The 20,268-nt window shown below is 50.6% G+C and overlaps 1 protein-coding gene across 12 annotated transcripts in view; it reads left to right on the top strand.

Annotated features, from left to right (window-relative positions):
* Nucleotides 1-20,268, top strand: part of MSI2 (musashi RNA binding protein 2) — a 203,923-nt gene that overhangs the window by 154,018 nt on the left and 29,637 nt on the right. For 10 of the 12 annotated variants that reach the window (XR_010349416.1, XR_010349414.1, XR_010349417.1 and 7 more), the window contains 2 exons: nucleotides 3,963-4,077; nucleotides 9,751-9,825. Coding sequence is in view for 8 of the 12 variants with exons in the window: in XM_064394863.1 (XP_064250933.1) it covers nucleotides 3,963-4,077; nucleotides 9,751-9,825 (190 nt within the window). In the remaining 4 variants the exon portion in view is untranslated. Of the gene's footprint in view, nucleotides 1-3,962; nucleotides 4,078-9,750; nucleotides 9,826-12,401; nucleotides 13,971-20,268 lie in introns of those variants that run through there. The other 2 variants (XM_064394867.1, XM_064394868.1) reach the window with 1 other exon arrangement.

The raw sequence follows: 20,268 nt of genomic DNA on the forward strand, positions 1-20,268 counted from the left end.
AATGCCAGCCCTGGGGGACAGGGAGCTGGGTGTGCCTGTGACCGGGCTGGGGCTGACACAGCAGCCTGGGGACACTGCTGGGGCTGTGCCACATGGGGATCATGTCCCTGTGTCCCTGAGCCGGGGAGGGGACTGCCTCTCACAGCCCCAGCCCGAGGCCACGGGGTTTGCAGTGGCTTGGTGGGCTGGGACTGGGACACCCTGTCCTCATCCCCATCCCTGCCTGTGTCCCTGTCCCCATCCCTGTCCCATCCCTGTCCTTATCCCTGTCCCATCCCTGTCCCCATCCCTGCCTGTGTCCCTGTCCCCGTCCCTGTCCCCATCCCTGTCCCCATCCCTGTCCCATCCCTGTCCCATCCCTGTCCCCATCCCTGTCCCCATCCCTGTCCCCATCCCTGTCCCCATCCCTGTCCCCATCCCTGTCCCCATCCCTGTCCCCATCCCTGTCCCCATCCCTGCCTGTGTCCCCATCCCTGTCCCCATCCCTGTCCCCATCCCTGTCCCCATCCCTGTCCCCATCCCTGTCCCATCCCTGTCCCCATCCCTGTCCCCATCCCTGTCCCATCCCTGTCCCATCCCTGTCCCCATCCCTGTCCCATCCCTGTCCCATCCCTGTCCCATCCCTGTCCCCATCCCTGCCTGTGTCCCTGTCCCATCCCTGTCCCCATCCCTGCCTGTGTCCCTGTCCCATCCCTGTCCCCATCCCTGCCTGTGTCCCTGTCCCATCCCTGTCCCATCCCTGTCTCCATCCCTGTCCTGTCCCTGTCCCCTGCCCAGCAGGCTTGGCTGGGCCATGCACAGCCCCTGGGCTGCCCCCAGCTCACTCCTCCTGCTCTCCTGGCCTGTCCCCAGGCTCAGGGCAGGCTCAGGGCAGCAGGGCTGCTCCCAGCCCATTTCCAGCTCCAGCCTCCCTGGCAGGCTATTTTTAGCTCATCCATTCTGCTTCTGTTGCCATCCATAAAGCTTAGAATGTCAAATGTAATATTAAACGAGCAGTAGGACAGTGAAAAGAAAATGCCAGCGAGGTATTTAATAAATGGAAGTTGGAATTTACGTGGGAGGCCAGAGATGCTCCAAACATTGCAGGGGGACAATAAACCCAAACGAGCTGTCCTCAGGCTGTTGTTCTTTTGACAGGAGCTTTGCTTTGCAAAGAGACACCTGGTTTTTAAGGAAAAGTAAAAGTAGCTGGAAAAGAGATGCGATGAGTGATTCCTTTCCCTCAGTCCCACTGTGGTGGAGTCTCTCCCATCCTGGCACAGTGCTGAGAGGGGTGATGAGCTGAGCCTGCAGTCAGGGTCCATTGTCAGGCTCTCGACAGAAATGTTGGCTGTTCTAGAACAGGCTGTGGCACTGCCCAGCACCTGTGACCCTTCCTGCCTCTCAGGGTGGATTTTGCAGGTTTTGTGGGCCTTGGGCACTTGCAGGGATGGGGCAGCCACAGCTTCTCTGGGCACCCTGTTCCTGACCCTTTAATTCCAAGCCCCAGCCACTGATCAATAATGTGGTGGTTCAACAGACCCACAACTCAGTGGGGCTTTTAAAATAAGCTGAAAACGCCTGTGCTGGTGCCTGGTGTGGCTGGCCATGGTGTGAGTGACACGTTGTCCCCAAGGTGATGGGAGCCCCCCAGGCTGCGGATCACACGTGGCTGGCACAACAAAGTCTCCTTGTCCTTGCCTGCCTCAATGGGGGCTTGTGCATTGTGGGTACTCACATTCTGCTCTCCTCAAAATAGCCCTGGTTTCCCTGGAAAGCTGTTAAGCAGGGGTTTGTGAGACATCCTGGGCTGAGGGCTGACAGCCTGTTTTGTTGTGCTGGGTATAAGAGGCTTTTCACTCCCCAGCTCAGCCCTCCTGGGTTCCTGTGGCTGAGACTGCTCTGCTTGACCCACGAGTACCCCAGTGCAAGGTTAATTCTCCAAACTAGACTAAACAAAAATAGTGAATTTTAGTTTCCCTGCCTTTTTTTTTCTTTTCTTTTTTTTTTTAGCCTTAGAGTTAAACCTTTCTTTGTTGGGCTGCTGGAAGTGTAGCACATCCTCGTATGAGGAGGTGGAAAAATCTGGAAATTATTAAGATGCCCAGAAACTCTGAATTGAAAGTTTGAGTGAGGTCCAGATGTGTATACAAAGACCCTTATCAGGCACTCTCAGGGGCAATTCAGTATGGAGCTGAGTCCTGATTCATAAATCCATATACATTTCCTCTTGGAGAAGCCCCATTGCATGTCCTGTCACATGTGTGACATCCCTCCAGGGTTTTCTCCTTGAGGTAAATGTGGCTTTGGAATGGTTCTGGCCTTCTCCATCCCCTTCCCTGTAAGGACAGGGCTGGATTCTGGCAGAAGAGCAGCCAGGCCCCTTTTCTTTCTGCTTTTGCTGTTGATGAAGAGGCACCATGCAGGCCCCCGGTGTATCCATGCTGTGGTGCTTCACTCCTGTTCCACATTGCCCCAGTTTGCTGATGGGATGGTGCATGGGCAGCTTCCCAGAGCACCTCATGGTGTGGCCCTGGTGCCTGGCAGTGTGACAGTCCCTGGGGACGAGCTGGCAGGGCTGGGGTCAGGCACTCTCCCTCCCAGCACAGCAGAGCCCCACTCCCAGTCCTGTACCCCACGTGTCATCCTTCCGTGGAGAGAGAGTCTGCCTGGATAACAGAGCATCTTCCTGCCCTCCACATGGGGTGTATTTGTTTACAGAGGCTTAGGAATTATTTTTCTTTCCTGCTGGTGACTTTTGCTTCCTGTTTAATCCTGGTTAAAGCCCCTCTGCAGCTCACTGCCATTCCCTTTGTACCCCCGTGTGCTGTGGAAATCAGAAGTGCTGCCAGGCTCAGAGAGCAGCAGTGGGCTGGGTTATGGCTGCAAAAGCTAATTGCCAGGTTCTTGTTTCTAGGGGTGCTAATCCAAAGTTCATTTCCCTGTTAATTGTCCATGGGTTTTATCATCCTGACTGTGCAGCACCCGAGGTGTGACCAATGCTGCCATGACACTGGGAGCAGTGGCCCTCCCAAAAGATGTGGTTGTGAATGAAGTGACAGGACACACTTCTGGTGCTCCCCCCTTCATCTGTCCGGAGGAATCATCTGGCCAAACTCTTGTTAAATGACACTGGTTAAAAATCAGAACCAAGTTAGAGGCACAAAGCCCAAACCTGTGGGTTCCCCCTGCAGCCCCTGCAGTGCTGGGCTGCACCAGTGCACATCACCCTCCTGCCCAGAGCGTGGGCTGAGCTGTGGAGCCACAGAAATGGGCTGGGACAGCTCCAGTTAACCCCAAACCATCTGACTGGAGCAGCTGTAGCCCCAGTGCCAAGGAGAGCACAGGAGCTGTCTGCTGGGGGTGAGATGACAGTGCCTGAGCAAGAAACCATGGAGAAGTGGTGAATTTCTCCTTTTTCCTGGGAGAAAGGCTGGCTGGGGGCCCTGGATGTCCCCCTGGCAGCAGGGCTGGGCTGCTGTCTCTCAGGGCATTGGTAGAATCACCACGAGGTTCCAGTGGCACTGAGCAACGTGCCAAGGCAGCAGGAGTAACTGAAAGTGAAAGAATGCAGATCCTTTATTAATAGGGTTTACAGAAATTTTCTGCTGGGTAGAAATATTGATTCTTTATTCCTATTTTAAAAGGAGCTTTTTGTAATGATCACTGGGAGTCGTTCTCTGTTATCGATTGCAGCGGGGCCCTCCCTCCATTCATCCCGCTCCCACTGGTGCTGGCTTCCCTTTCAGGAGCACAGAACTTCTTAAATCAGCACTTCTGTCATCTTTGGGTGGTTAAAGAGGCACACACGTTTGCTCTTTCCAGTGTGGTTACGCTATTCTGGAAGTTCACCTTTGAGCGGGAGGAGGTGTGGGGAGGCAGATGCTAAAAATAAACCTCCCCCCCTTAAGTAGATCAGTTCTGCATTTGACATTTACATGGAATTCATTTGCATCTCATCTGTACATGTTTCTGCTCAATAGGTAGAATGTAAGAAAGCACAACCTAAAGAAGTGATGTTTCCACCAGGGACGAGAGGAAGGGCACGTGGCTTGCCGTACACCATGGACGCCTTCATGCTGGGGATGGGAATGTTGGGTAAGTGCACAGCCACCACTCACTGCCCTGTCTCCCTCATCCCAGCCCTGAAACAGGGCTGAGCACATCCCTGCACCTCCGTGGGTGCCAGGCTGAAACTTCAGCAGGGGTGGAGTGAAGAAAATAATCCTGTCTGTGGTAAATGATTAACTCCCCCCCCCAGCCTGGAATATAAAAAATTTGCATTTAAATGGATGTTTTAAATAGCCTGTTTTACTCTTACTCGCAAAAATAGAATGATGAAAGATGCAGTGTGTTCATTCTGACTAAAAATGATCTCTCCCCTTTTTTAGAGGAATTGAGTCACACATTATTCCCCTTCTTTTAAAGGTAGCTTTGACAGTTCAGCATAGATAATTGAAAATCTTGCTGGTTCTTAAATGGCATGGATGGAGGAAGTGGGGGGGATGCGTAACAGGACAGGTCACAACAATAATTACAAGTTTCAAGGAGATGGAATGGTATTTTAGTCCTGAGTATTGTGTCCAGAAAATACTAATTAAATGGGATAAATGATATTTAATGGCAAATTCCTATTTGTGCACGGGGTCTATTTAGTTATAATTGGTTCTCATTTGTTTCTGCCTAGATAATTCTTTCTAAATAATGTGACAACCCCAGATACTCCGTTCTCGGCCAAAATGCTGCTAATCCATTGCCAGTGGGTTTTTTTGTGAAACACCATATATTTTAAACTTTCTGCTCCCTTTGTATCGCTGGACTTCCCCTGAGTTGTCAGCTCCTGTGTCCATGAAGCATGTGGGAGTGGGAGGGCAATGTGTGTCCCCAGGCAGCAGTGAGCCTTTCCCAGGCCAGTGTCCCCCTTCAGGATGGGGGGACACCCCAATTTTCCTATCCAGGGTTTAGATGATTTCAGGAACAGAGCACCAAGCCCAGCCTTGGGCTCTGGGCTGCCCCGAGCTCTGCTGGGCAGATTCAGGGCTGGCTGAGATGGAGCCAGAGCCCCCGGGGTGGTGTCAGGACAGAGGACCCAGCTCCTGCAAGGATCAGGCTGTTACGCTGAGATGTCTGACCCGAGGCACTGCTTGATTTGATAGGAAGAACTTCTGCCATGTTTGCTTTATCTCAGAATTAATAGTGCTTCTGTTGGTGTGGCTGGAGCGATCCATTCTGGGATGTGTAATCAGGTTATTGCAGCTGATCATCTGTTTTGCTGTCCCCACACTCCGCCACCACCCTGCCCCAGAGTGTTTGGAAATCACGTTTTATGCTTTAAATATTTATCTTGCTCTAGTCAGTCGGTGATTTCGTTACCTCTGTGTTCCCAGCGTGCCTGAGCCAATGTGTTTGATTTCTGCTGTTCCTCCTGTGCTGCCTGAGGTGGGGTGTGGAGGGAGGTCTGTGTGCCACCGTGCTGGCCTGTCCTGCTGGCTGCAGGAGGAGAGGGTGCAGCTCACCCTGGGAGCCAGAAAGATCCATGGCATCATCCTGCACCACGTGGCCTCAGCCCTTTTCCTTGGAGCTGGGCACAGAGGGGATAGAGCTGGATCCACCCCGGTGTCCTGAAGGGAAAATTCAGCCCCTGGGTGCTGTGTGAGTCCGTTCCCACTGGGGCTGTCTCTCTGGGAAAGGATCCTCTCAAGCTGTGAGAATTAAGGGAAGCCCTCAGAGAGTGGGACTGCACAGGAGGAGCTGGGGCACCTGTTGGTCCTGCTGCACTGGGGTCACCCTGGCCAGTGCAGCCCCAGCCAGTCCCGCACTGCTCTCCCTGAATTTCACATCAGGGGGACTGGCTGAGCATTGGTGATTGATCCACGGTGAAGGCCAGATGCTTCATTATCCACTCGAGCTGGTTTTTCATCTTCCAAGTTCCTGCTTGCTACCGTGGCACCGTGTTAAATAATTAAGTGCTAAACAAGGAGATGGCAGCACGGGAGAGCAGAGCTGCTGCATGGCCGTCAGAAAGCCCCGGTTTCAAAGGCTGCAGGGCCCATCCCTGCAGGAAGAGGGGCATAATTAACCCATCAAATGATCAGACACAGCGTTCCATCACTGCTGCTGCTGAGTGTTCCGTGGGGACTCACAAGGCCAGCTCACGTCTGCCCCGTGTCTTCTGTTCCGTGCCCAGCTGGACTGAGCCACAGCAACTGGGGCTGCTCTGGAAGGGCTTTCATACCTGTTTCCAGAAATCCTTCTCAAGGTCACCTTCTCCAGCTGCTGTTCCTGGGCAGAGGAGGGAATCAGAAGAACGAAGGCGCGAGACAAGCCCAAGGAAGGAGCGGGGAGCGACTCCCTCCAAAGCTATTAAGGAAGTTGGTCTTTTTCATTAATCACAGCCTCCCCAAGGAGCCTGCAGCAGCCGGGGTCTAAAGGTGCGCAGGCAGCCGCTTCTGTGATGATTTGGTTGATTGGAGCAAAATTAAAGTGTTCTGAAAGGATTTTGTGACTGGGAGAGCGGGGGCAGGCTGAGCCTCGTGCCAGGAGGGCTGCTGGGCTGTCTGGGGCTCTGCTGCTGCTGGGACACGCTGGTCTCAGGGAGAGCAGGGCTTTAATGAGCCTCTGCATGAGGAGTGGAGCAGTCAGTTCCTCTCCCCTCCCTGTCAGCCCAGCCAGCAGGAAGAGCTGCTCCCCAGCCCCTTGGATGCCCACAAACAGGCCCTGTGTGCCCCCCTCTGTGGCTGAGTGGGAGCACTTTGGTGACCAAGAAACTCTCTTTTTGCCTGGAGCCTCACACTGGCACCTGGCCTGGGGTGCAGACCAGGAGCTCTGTCACCCAAGGGCATATGGGTGTCACAGCACTGCCCCAAAGCTTTTTGTGCTCTGTTCAGGTCTGTGCCTGGAAACTTGTAAAGAAGAGAGCAACAGAGGAGCAGCATTAAGAGGAAATGGTTTTTGTCTCCCCTCTCATCTGAAGCTGCTCTCTGGGACACTGCAGTCACCACAATGGTGACACACAGCTCTGGAGGTGACCCTGCACTGCCTGCCTTGAGCTGGGGCTGGCATTTCTCCTGGAGATGGGCATCATCCTGGTATTTAATGCTAAAATCAGGCTCATTTTAGCTTGCAAACCCCTCCAGAGATAGAGGCACTCGGCCCCCAAGCTGACACCCCGCAGTGCTGGAGGGATGTGTGGTGGGATTTGGGAAGGATTTGGGAAGGGCTCTGGCAGGGCTCTGTGTTCTGCTCACGCTCAGTCTAGGTAGGCTGAGCTCATGCATTAGTGGAGCTTGTGCCCTTCAAAGAAAGTCATTCCTTTTTCCACCAGACACCGTTCAATGGAGTAGCAGCTGCAACTCAGAGCAACATTTGGAGACAACAGCTTCCTTGCATTTTCTGGAGCATTTGGATTAATTTTGCACGGGTCCCCTGGCTCCTGTGTGCTCAGCGTTCCCACTTATTGACCATGAGCTTTTGCCCACCCCGTTAGCAAATTTTAAAATGAAAAGACATTTCCACAGCCTGGAGAGGAGCTGGGTAGAAGCAGTGGTGTGAAAGTGGTTTGACTGCTGGTTTGAGTTCTGCCTCCGTGGACAGGACAGTCTTGCTCTGAAGGAGCAAATCCAGTCAAAACTTGGATTTTTGGTTTACTTACAAGGAATTGGTCTCTCCCCAGGACTACCCAGGCAAATCAGCTTCTCTGTGCCCAGTTCAGGATGAGGATGGCACCTAATGGGAGTGTTGGGTAGGTCAGCATGGGCATCCTTTGGCCTGATGAAGCATCCACGTAGGCGTGGTGTTAAACACCATTGATATTCAGCCAGGCAGTGTCCCCACGAGGATCAGGCTTCGAGTCGTTAGAGCAGAGCTGGGCACTGCAGCAGTAAATGAAGAGGAAAATTGAAGTAATGTTGTATTATAAATTTATGATTTCATCTGCCTGACTTTGAGCGCGCTGAGTGCTGGCAGTGCCAGCAGAGCCCCCGGGCAGCTTGGCTGCTGCTGGGGCTGCCAGGCACAGCCAGGTTTGGCCAGGGACAGCAGGGCTGCCCTGGGGTCAGAGCCAGGACCATTCCAGGGCAGGCAGCAGAAGAGGAGGCATCAAAGCACCGTGGGCACTGCCATCCCCACCGTGCTGGTCTGGCTGGGGCCACAGGTGCCACACCGGCAGAGCTCAGAATGTCAGCCCCTGTGCCCTGAGTTGTGAGCTGGCACATCTGCTTCAGAGCTGCCTGAAACAGGGCAAACTGAATTCCTCCTCGTGGCAAGGAGAGAGGGGCTGCAGTGGATGATTTTTCAGTGGTGTTGATGGCGCTACTTACTTAGCAAACAATCCATTTATCAATAGTGTTGCTTAAAAAAAAAAAAAGAAAGGAAAAAAGGTTTGTAAAGCTTAACTCTGAAAGATCTGACTTAATGACAGAGGTGATTAATTTCTGAGGGAATCCAGCTGTTGAGCTGTGAGAGGAGGGCTAAGCAGTGTGTACACATCCTGAGCGCCGTGCTGGCCGGGCTGCCCGCGCTGCCACTGCCTAATCCCATCATCAGAATTCATCCAAGCATTTTTATCTTCCACTTTTAGATGATGATTTATAGTACGCTGCACGTATGTATAAATCTGATGGGAAATGGAGGGGCTTGCTGCAGCAGGAAAGCAGCTGAGTGATGGATGGGTGTGTTACAGGATAAATAAAAGCAGGGTAGGAGCCCCCCAGAAGAGACATTCACTCTGAGCCTGTGCTCAGCTCCAGCCCAGCTGCTGCCAAGATCCCCACTCACTTCAGACAGCAGGAGAGAACTTCTCCTGGTGGGTTCTGGGTCTGGAGAGCCTGGGCTGATGCTGGGGCTCGTTCTGCACTGTTCAGTGCACGGCGTGGTGCCCGTTTTTAAGAAAACTGAGCGAGGAAATGCTGAGGATCAACGTGAGGTTAGAATTTTAGGAAACCCCCTGAGTGTAAAGGACACCTTGGGACATTGGCCATCCAGGTCAGAGCAAATAGCCACTGTGGGAGCAGAGAGAATGGCTGTGGGGGAGTAGAAACAGGGGTGGCACAGTGTGTGAGCCCAGGGCTGCTGCCAGCCAGGGTCAGTGGCACATCCAGCACTTTTATTCACTAAATGCTCTCAAGTGAGCTTTTCCCCTAATAAACCTCCCAAAGCTGCCGAGGTCTCTGCTCTGCCTCAGAAGGGGCCTTCAGAAGCTCCTCGGGCACCTTCCTTTTACTTTCCTGAAAAATTAAAAGCTCTTTGACTCCCTGGCTCGCTGCTGCTGCTGCCTCCAACTCTTTGATGTGTTAACTGTTGTCCTTCACACTCCCGGGATAAAGAATTACTACTACCTTAATCTCCAACTGTCAATAGCTCTGAAGCAAAGTACATTCATTGTAAGCTCTCCAAATGTCAGAGCAAACCCGTGTTATGTGTTTAGCCTTAGCATTTGGCATTTACTCTTCCAGCTAACAAGTATGCACAGTCCTTGGGCTCCAGACACCAAAGTGCATGTTAATTACCAGAGTGACAGGGCTCCTGCTCGGAGCTGGGCCAGCTCGAGATGTTTCTATTCAGGATAATGATGAAACCTCTCTGCAGTTTGGCATGAGCAGAATAAATCTGATTTTTTAATACCCTCCGTAAAATTGGGTCTCACCCATCCTCCCTGTCATTGTGCATTGTGTTAAAAAACAAGCCAACAAAAAAAACCAAACTTCAAAAGACCCCTTCATTAATCCTCAAACTTCTCTCTCTTTTTATTTTTTTTACATTTCTGTGATCAAGGTTACCCGAATTTTGTTGCAACATATGGCCGAGGATATCCTGGATTTGCCCCAAGTTACAGTTATCAGTTCCCAGGTACGTACATTTCATTTGCAGATTTGCTTTATTTCCCCTCTTTCCTTCTTTTTCTTTTGTTTTTTTGGGTTTTTTTCTTTTTTTTTTTTTTTGAAGTCTGTAGCTGCAAGCTGAGACAGGCAAGTCTGCAGGGAGCATCTCACACAACAGCAAATTTTTATTTATATTTTTTTTTTACTATTTTAAAATAGACCTTTATAGCGACATATTTTCAACACCTTTTTTTTCCTAACGTATAAATTGGTACTGGTTATTTGAAAACAAACTTCTTAAATTAAAAAAAACCATAAAAGCAAGAGAGATCACTGGAGAGCTGTTCCCCTGCCTTTGATGGGTTTTTCCTTCCGTAGAGCTACACACAGACACACACACAGGGAGCCCCCGTGCTGGCCTGTGGTAAGTGAACCTCACTGCTGAGTGCACGTCCCACCCTGCGGCGTTCCCTGCTGCCCTGGGCTCCCAGCTCTGGGGTCCCTCCCAGGGGCAGTGTGTGCTGCTGGCCTTGGGGCCAGCTCTGTCCCCTGCCCTCGGTGCTGGGCCCAGCTCTGGGGAAATCAGGTGGTGGAAGCACAGGACAGGATTGGAAGGGACCCCCAAAGGTCTGCAGTGAGCAGGGGCACCTTGCCCAGGGCTGGCTGCTGGGAGCCCTGGCCAGCCTGGCCTTGAGCACTTGCAGGGATGGGGCATCCCACAAAGGCCATCCAAAGGTGCCCTGCCCACAGTGGGGTGGCACCACCCAGGGCTCGGGGTTTCCTGCCACCCCAGGGCTTTCCCAGGCAGCTGGGACAAGGGGAGCAGTGGCTGTGCTGTGGCTGTGGCTGAAGCCCCACCTGGCCACCCTGAATTCCTGAGCAGCCTGTCACAAGGGCCACGTGCTCCTCAGGGCTCAGCGCAGGGGTGGGAGCTTGGGGTGACAGGGACAGCACCCAGTGACCCCCCTGCAGTGAGCAGGGAGGGCAGGAGGGAAACCAGCACCTCGCAGGAAGGTTTCTGGGGTGAGTGAGCATGTGGACAGTGCTTGGCTACACCTGCAGCACGCTGGGACAGACGTGGAGCTGTGTGTGCAGCCCTGGGTCGTTAGGATGAGACCCTGCTGTGGAAAAATACAGATTGTTGTCATCTGCAGGATGAGCAGTGTCCTTGGGATGGGGTTATTGTGCGGCTGTTTCTCCCAGGACCGAGGGGAACAGCCCTGTGAGGGTTTGTTTACTTGAGTTAAATGCACGGCTCTTCTGGAGGCTGAGCCGCCTCTTCCCACCTGTGGTACATCTTCCCACCTGCACCAGGCCAGGTCTGGAACAGCTGGGGTGGCAGGCAGACGGCAGAGCTGCTGGGGTGACACGGTGCTGGTGGGGACAAGGCAGCTGTCCCCAGATGCAGGTGACAGCACCTCTGGTTCTGCTGGAACCAGTCAGGTCTGGCAGGATTGCAGCCAGGAGCTGGAGTGAGGAGGAGGCTTCAGCAGCTGTTTGTGTGCTGTCTTAGGCTCTGACTCCTCACAATTCCATGTGCCAGCTGATTCATACGAAGGAGAGACTCCTTTGATAGGTTTAATGTCAGAAATCTGCTGAGGTTAGATGAGTTTAATTACAAACATGTCTAAAGCAACCGTGTTTGCTCACTGACAGCAAAGGCACCCTTTGACTCGACCCCTTCTTAGATGGATTTTTTTAAGGGCCTGTTTTTATCAAAGCTGGACTTCCAGTTGCTGCCTGGTTATTTTCAGTCTCCTGCAGAGACTGAATATGGAAAATAAATCCAGGTGGGTTGTCCCCAGCAGAAAGCTGCGGGTGACTGCAGGAGATGCTCAGGGCCCTGTCTCACCTTGTTGAGTTCCCCTGCCCCAAGGCTCTGCCCCTGCTCCCCTCCCACTCGCATCAGTTACTCCTTAGCAGCAAGCAGAAGCTTTCCAGAGCTGTTGGGAGTTCCTCAGGTGGTGTGGGGCTCTGTCTCCAGAACCACAGCCCGTCGGAGCGCGCGCGGTGCGGGGATGGTGCAGCAGCAGGATGGGGTGTCCCCCCTGCTGCAGTGCTTGGGGCAGAGAGCCCAGTGCCACAGGGCACAGCTTGGCTCCTGGGAGCCTTTCAGGAGCAGGGCAGGAGGAGGGTGTCAGGTTTAGAACCTCGGTGCTGTGGCTGGGAGGGAGGAGTGCTTGGCTGGTTCTGCAGGAGCTTCCCTGCCCTGCCCTGGCTGCACTGCTGCTGCAGCCTCAGATACACAGAAAACCTTCAGTCACACTCTGGGCTGCTCCCAGGGGTTCTGCCACCACCCACCTTTTGCATCCCATTCCCTTGTCCCTCAGGGGCTGTCCCACGTCCTCTCCCACATCCCCAGCATTGCCCACAGCATGGGACAGCCCCTGGCTCCAGGGCCAGGGCACACAACCCTTTGGCAGCTGCTCTCTCTCCTCCTGTGCCATTATTCCTCCCAGCCCTTCCTCATGCAGTACATTGCCTCTTTTTTTATTTTATTTTAATTGCAATCACTCCCTTTCTGTATATCTTCCTTTTTTTTAATTTCTGGGACTTATCTTTTCAGTTTAATCTATTAATTTCTGTTCTTATTTCACTTTGCAGACTATTTGCCGATTTCACAAGACATAATTTTTATCAACTAGTTCTTAAAGATGCATAACAAATTAATCGGGGTTTACTGCAGTGCTAATGAGAGAGAGACAGAGAAAGCCTGGGTGGTCCATGTTTAATATCAATGTCCACTGAAAAATTGCTGCTCTTACTGGCTGGTTTGATTGACTGGACTTTTTATTTTATTTTTATTTTTTTTAAAGGCTCCATATCCTCACTGCTTTGAGTTTGCTTTATTTTTTTTTAATTTTTTTTTTTTTCTCTGCTTTGTTATGAGTTTTTAATGCCCACTTGGAATGTAACTCACAGGGATGGGGTCAGGGGCGTTCCGAAGGCATGACTTCTCACAAACTTTTTAGAAACCATTTTACCAACGCAGCAAGGAGGATGATTGGGTTGATTTGGTCTCACAGACAGCCCCAAAGAGAGTGACTGGCACTTCTTAACGTGGTGCCCAGCAGTGGCACAAATCCCACCCTCCTGGGCATCCCCTGTCCCCGTGGCAGGTGTGTGACCCCGTGTGTCACAGCCCCACGCCTGCCCCCTTCCCTGGGGCTCTTTGGGGGCTGCCATGGTGAGATGCCACCAAGAGAGGGGCTCAGGCAGCTGCAGCCCCCACAGCAATTCCTGCCCTGCTCCCAGAGCCAGCGGGGCTTGGAGCAGCCTGGGGCAGTGGGAGCTGCCCCTGCCCGTGGCAGGGTGGCACTGGGTGAGCTTTAAGGTCCCTTCCAACCCAAACCCTTCTGGGTTTCTCTGATTCTTTGATCTAACTCTGACCAGCGATGGTCCTGCACGCTCCCTGCAGCTGCTTCTCCTTCCAAACTTTGCTTGCAAATCATGGGCAAATTTCCTAAATTGTGGCCAAGCTTTCCCTGCTTAAGCTGCATCACTTCCTCTGCACCCAGGTGGCAGGAGAGCTGCAAACCTCCCTCCCTTGGCTGTACTTAACAAACCACATTCTGGACTTTTGGGTGGAAAACACACATTCTCTTTAAATTCTGCTGTTCCTGTTGCTACCCATTGGATAAGTTTGTGAGAAGTATGGTGCATGCTTACAGTAGAACTGTAATGCATTTTAATGTTTGTTAATCCACTTGTTGAAAATGTCAGTGTCAAAGGCTCTACAATCCATGGCTGTGCTGTTCATTTCATTAAAGATGCTTGATGTAATACTTGGGTAGTTTTCTTTTGACTTTTCTGCAGGCAATAGCTTTTTTTAATCTGTATGGCTTCTTATTATTTTGTTTGGGGTTTTTTGCTATGAATTGCTTTGCTTTTGTGAACTTGTCTTAGTGTGCATGATTTGCAAACATTTCGGCTATTGTGAATTTTCTCATTTTTTTGTAAATAGTCCATCTGTGCTTTTCTTTTTTTTTTCTTTTTTTCTTTTTTTTTTTCTTTTTTATGACTTTTTTCCTGTAAGTAACTGAGGTAGAAAATAATAATAAATTGTTTACAAAGGATGTGCTGTGTTGCTGCTCTCTTAGCTTGCAATTTTAATATTTTGGTTTGGACACCCCAAATAACCAGTACCAATGACAGTTGAATAAAAGAATAAAACCATCACTCAGAACGTGTGACCCACTGTTTGAAGAACCTGCAGAGGAACAGTTACATGCAAGGTGTGTTTACAGCAAAAATTATACCCAAAAAAAAGACAAAATGCACTCCTAACTGAGGAGAGAGGAAATTGCAGCATCCCCACTGGTCCTCCACCACTGTGGTGGGATGTTCCTGCACTGTCCTTTATCCCAGTTATATTTTCTCCCATCATCACCTGAGTGTTTGGGGATTGTCAAAGTTTCATAGAAGCCTTCAGGTTAGAAATTTAAATTATTTATTTTAATTAAGGGTTTGTTTGCTTGTATGTTTGTTAAAGCTTATTAAAACCTTTGTATATGGTGAGAGGTGAGAAAAACAAATATTTTCACAAACTTTGCAGAGCTCAGGGAAATATATTTGCTTATTAATACTGGTGCTGCAAAAGGCCATGAGCTCAGCCTTGGGTCACGCTCCTGCAGAGCCTGGGGCAGTGGAAATGCAACACAAGATGGTTCAAAGTCCCAAACTGATGGGGTTTGTTACTGTGAGAGCATTAACCCAACTTTCTGTTGAGCTGAATTCAGTTTCTTTCCCAATGCCAGTCCCATGTTCAGCCATCAGTGTGGGCAGGGAGGTCCTGTGTAGAGTTATGTAAAACAGGAATTTTCCAGGTGAGGAGAAGGAACTGGTGCCAGAGATAAGGGGAATTATTATGTTGTGCTTAAGGCTTCTTTGTCGTGGTGTCTTGAGAGGAGGAGGAGGAGGAGAGGGAAGGAGGTTCCTGTCTGGGGTTTAGGACACCCCAATGCTCTGCTGCCCAGGTTCCCCCTTGGTTAATAACCTCAAAGGGGAGTGCAGTGGGGATGTAAAAGGGTGTGTTTGCAGCATCCCAAAAAGCCAACCATTCCCTGTGTGCCACGTGCAGGGGTGTCAAACACCCAGCCTGGGGCGTGGGGTTCTTCATGTCCCCAAGACACAGTGCCCTGGGCTGGAGCACCCAGCTTCCTTCTCTGCTGAGGTAAAGTGATTTTAAAGTGCTGCCTGCACATGGCTTCTGTACCCACGGGGAGTGAGGAAGTCTGTATTAATAGGGGTCAGCTCTGTAAAGCACTCTTCAAGCACTGTTACACAAGTGTGAGGCTTGTAGAACATTTACTAATGGGAGCAAAGTTTGTCTGGTCGTGATGCTGGAATGATCAAACGTAATGCTCAGAAGAGGAGGACCTGGTGGCAGCTGCAAAATAGGAGGAGGAAATGTAAAACCTATTTTAAATTGTTCAGTTAGTTAAGCCTTGTAGCAGCAAGAGACATGGAACAGAGCTGGAGATTTTTCTCACTCCTTTGTCTAACCCTTTCTTAACTGCTTAAATCTGCTCTGCTCTCCCCTGCACTGCATGCCTTGTTTCCACCTAAACACATCGCTGCATCTGCATGGCATCACTGGCTTACAGAGTGCATTTGGAATCTCTTGGAACCACCCGAGTTACCTCTTCCCACCTCTCTTGTTTCAGCCTCCATCCCTGAAAACAAAGGCTTTGGGCTGGACCTGGTTTAAAATTAAGCTTTTGGGTGTTCTGCTGAGGAGGGGCTGTTCCCATCGCAGGCGCATCCCTGGAGGGAGGAGCAGCTGGAGCTGCAGACAGCAAACTGAGAAATTAATATAGCAGTGCCCATAAATCTCCAGCCAGAAGGTTCTCCTTCAAGTTCTGCTTAGATTATTGTGTTTTGTTGCAGAAAAAAATGGTCTCTAGAGCTGTTCTCCGAGTCCGAGCAGAGCTGAAGCACCTTTGCCTTTAAGGCACAGTTTTTCTGAGAAAAGCTGTGGATTTTGATGTTGCAGAGAATTGTGTAAAAGGCTTTTTTCATCTTCTATTTCCCCCTACCCCTTAAAGTAACCTTACTGTTAGATTTAGGGTGAGGTTTTCCAGAGAGAAGCTGCTGGTCTGTGTTGATGGTCCTGCTCCCAGCACTGTCAGTGGCAGCCAGTGACAATGGAGCCTGTTCCCTTTTCCTGCCCCATCCTTCAGTGTGAGTGAGGCTGCTCTGGAGGTTTCCCTAAATATCATGTCTGGCTGAGGCCCAAAGCTGCCCAGGTCCTTCATTAGATTTTCCTCCACTTATAACTTGAATGAGTGAGAAATAAGAACATCTTGAACATTGAACACTGATTGTCCTGTTCTCGGCTGCTCACTGATCTGTGCCTGGTGTTAGAGGCTTTAAAACTTGAGGTTCATTGCCCTGAAAATTAGTGATCCTGAAAGGGCAGAGAGGAGAGCAAAGGGAAAAGAGTCCAAACCTGCTGGTGTCTGCAGAGCTCTGTGTGTTTTGGGGCAGTGCTGCAGCTCCAGAGCCGTGGTTTCAGCTGCGAACGGGCCACAGCTGCAGTGACCAGGAGGGTTAATGAGAGCAATTATTCACAAGAGTAAAGAGGCGTAACACAAACACTGGTGTGTGGAGGAAAACATGGATAACCCTGCAGCAGGAGCAGTGTGGTCTGCTAATGCCCATCCTGCTCTAAGGAATTCTCCATTTCCAAGCCAGCCACAATGGCTCCCCTGCCTTGTGCCTCCGTAGAGACAATTTTTAACTGAAGCTGTTGAAAACTGGGGCTGGGCTTGCAAAGAATTGGACAAGATCAGTCTCCTTATGCACAGAAACGTTCAAATGTGGATGTTTTAGTAGTAGGGTTTCCAGCTGGTGATGGTGGTTGCTGCAGCAATGCCTTGAAGATTTCTGGGCTCAGCATCCCAATCCTCTCCTGTGACCTCTTTCATAATATGGATTATGGAATGCCCAGTGGCAGTTCTCCAGTGAGGCACTGGGAAGGTCTCAGTGATGGCTGTGCTGCACGTGAGTGGGGAAGAGTTCCCCACCCTCTGATAACCTTGTCCTGTGATTTACTGCCTTCTCTTTTATGAAGTTGCCTCTTTGTGTTGAATTTTTTTCAGCTTCAGCCTCCAGACACAAGTTCTTTTTATGCCTTTGTTCATCATCAAGGACCTGTCTTTAAATAATACTTACCCAGATAGTTTAGATCATTCATAAAAATTGAGACAAGCAGCTTAACCAAACAGCTCATTTTCTCTACCATCAGAGCAGTGGAAATGAGCCTTGAAGCAAATCAGTGCCACATTGCTGAACTCCAAATAGGTGCCTTAATGTGGTTCCATCTAACCTGCCCTTGTTCATCCAGCAGGTGACTGAAATGCAGAAATTCAGAGCTGCTGTGCTGCCAGGCAGCGTGGGGCCAGTGAGCTCCTGGGTGGTGCTGCCCCTGCAGCCTTCGTTCCCTTTGTACTTCACTTGTTGATTAAAAATCTGTGGTGAGTGTTTGGCTTTGGCCTTTAAAATCAGTCGTAGTGAGTCCAGATGTGAAAGGGATGGAGCACCTCTCCTCCAGGGAAAGGCTGGGAGGATTGGAATTATTCATCCTGGAGTAGAGGAGGCTTCAGGGCAGCCTACAGGAAGGATGGAGAGAGACTGTTAACAAGGGCTGGAGGGACAGGACAAGGAGGAATGGCTTCAAACTGCCAGAGGGCAGGGTTAGGGTGGATATTGGATGTTGATAACCTAAATCAACTACAGCTTTTGCTTCTTGGTTTGTTCTTTTTTAATAGGTAGCTTTTTTTAGAACAAACTGTTTGCCTTTGAGAAGTTTCCCAGTTTTCAGTATAGTGAAATAACTGCAAATGGGTTATTGCACTTGAAATGCCACAGAATGATAATTTGGGGACAAACAAGGCTTTGTCTCACTGATGCATGAAGTAATTACTGGGCAGAAATGCACCATTCTCATCCTAAAAGGATCATGGCCTGAGAGTCCCAACAGCTGAAAAATGGGTCATTTACTGTACATAAAGTGGAAGTGCCAAATTTTAAATGAACTATATGTGGGATTTATTGTTTTGTTGAAATTCCAGAATGGGAGTATTTGCTCAGCATAAGATCCATCTGCAGACAGACAGGGGGGGTATCAGACACAGGACAGAGGAGCTGGTACAGGCTGTGCCCTGGGTGATGCAGGGGCTCTGGGATGAGGGTCCATGATGCACAGTGTGTTCTGCATGAAATTCCCTAATTTTCTGGAAGAGATTTTAACAGGGTCGCTGTAACACAGTGGAAGAAGACAAAGGGAAGCACTTAAGGGGCTGTTGCAGTACAGAAGTCAGAGCAGGCATGGAGATAACTGAAAGTGTTAATAGAATTTATGAGAACCTTGGGAAAGTACTGTCCTGTTTCCCTGGAGCTCTGCCCTGCTCTGCTGGCTCCTGTCCATCAGCTGTGGTGTGGATGGAGAAAGCTTCATAGAGTCTGCAATCAAATCCCAAGGAGTTAATTGCTACTAAACAGTGGTAATGAGTTGTGAATGATGTGGTAGAACCCCGATCTTTGATCAGTTCTAGGGAACATTTGATTTCTCTGGGTGTATGTTCTTCTCTAAATATTCAGCACTGACTTCTTCATCTCAAGCTTGGAGTAGTAGCAGGTTTTTTTTCTTTCTCATTTGTGTTTCCTTATAGAAAGGGAGGGGGAGTGTGAGACAGAGAGCCTGGAAGATGAAGGTTTTAAACATAAAGGGATTGTTTTGGGATGGAGCTTTCCCTTGTGTGTGTTCACCATTAAAGACGACATTTTTGCCTGGTAAATTGGACCCACGCCTGCCTGCCTTCAAAAAAAAACTACCAGGCTCTTCTGCTTCATGGTTTTGAGTCTCTGATACTTTTGAAATGAAGCCTAAAGATCCTCCAAAGAGGATAACACAGCCTAATGGAAAGAATAATGCAAGCGAGAACCCATCTGAAATGACAGCTGTGAGCCTGGTGCCGCTTTTCGGGCTGATCAAAGCTGCTGGGAACTCTGCTTGAAAAGGGGGGATCAGCCCCTGGGAACTCTGCTTGAAAAGGGGGGATCAGCCCCTGGGAACTCTGCTTGAAAAGGGGGGATCAGCCCCTGGGAACTCTGCCTGAAAAGGGGGGATCAGCCCCCAGGAACTCTGCCTGAAAAGGGGGGATCAGCCCCTGGGAACGCTGCTTGAAAAGGGGGGATCAGCCCCCGGGAACTCTGCCTGAAAAGGGGGGATCAACCCCTGGGAACGCTGCTTGAAAAGGGGGGATCAGCCCCCAGGAACTCTGCCTGAAAAGGGGGGATCAGCCCCTGGGAATTCTGCTTGAAAAGGGGGGATCAGCCCCTGGGAACTCTGCCTGAAAAGGGGGGATCAGCCCCTGGGAACTCTGCTTGAAAAGGGGGGATCAGCCCCTGGGAACTCTGCCTGAAAAGGGGGGATCAGCCCCTGGGAACTCTGCCTGAAAAGGGGGGATCAGCCCCTGGGAACTCTGCCTGAAACGGGGGGATCAGCCCCCGGCTCCTCTCCCCACTCAGCCTGCACATGAATTCATACTCCAGCCTTTGCACTTCTTTTTTGGGAGATCAAGTGACCCTCCTGGAGGGCTGGGGTTCAGCTCAGCCACTGGGGAGCACCAGGGGTGTAAGGAATGAAGTGCTGGGGGGTGAAGGAACCTCTGAGCTCGGTGCCCTCAGCACAGGGACCCCCAAAAGACTTCACAGACCAGTCTGCTGCTTGTGTGTGAACCCTCCAAACACCCCATGGGCACAGAGCAGGGGGTTGCTTCCTAGGGGCAGTTTCATGGTGGCTTTTATTTAATTCTCTGTGCCTGTTCCATGAGTTTGGCTATTTTCTGAAGTCAGATTTGGGCATCTCAGCTCCCATTTTCTTGTTTAAATCCCTGTGCTCGTTGCTGAAGTCTGGACATGCATCCTCAGGTGCCCAAGTGCTTTGGCCATGTAGAGGAAATTCTTTGCATGATATTTTTTGATGTAAGGACTAACTTTGTGATCTTTGTGCCTTTTTTTGGGTTGATTCCTGTTGTCTGACTGGTTGTCAAGGATAGGGCTGTGTGTGCTTTGAGAATGCAAAATATTTGGGGTCTTCAAAGGCTGATCAGAGCAGGGCTGAAGGAGTCAGTGGTTTCTCCTAGAGCCAGAGCTGCCCTGGTAGCAGGAAGGGGTGCAAATGGTTCTTGGGTTTTTCCCTTGTAGCCAAGGCCAGGCTGGAGGGCAGAACTGGGTGATTTAAGAAGGAAGGGTCCCACCAGAGCAGGAGATGGAGCAGGGCAGAGATCTGGTGAGCCCCTAAAGCCTGTGTGAAGACTGGCCCTGCTCAGGCAGCATCATCCTTGCCAGATTTATTCACAAAGCCCCTGGAAATGTGCTGAATCCTGGGCTCCCACTGCAATGCCCAGAGCAAGGCAGTGGGGATGTGTGCTCCAGCCCCAGCTGCTGCTCCAGGGCTGTCCCA

The sequence above is a fragment of the Passer domesticus genome, chromosome 19, assembly GCF_036417665.1.
Source record: "Passer domesticus isolate bPasDom1 chromosome 19, bPasDom1.hap1, whole genome shotgun sequence".
Lineage (NCBI taxonomy): Eukaryota > Metazoa > Chordata > Aves > Passeriformes > Passeridae > Passer > Passer domesticus.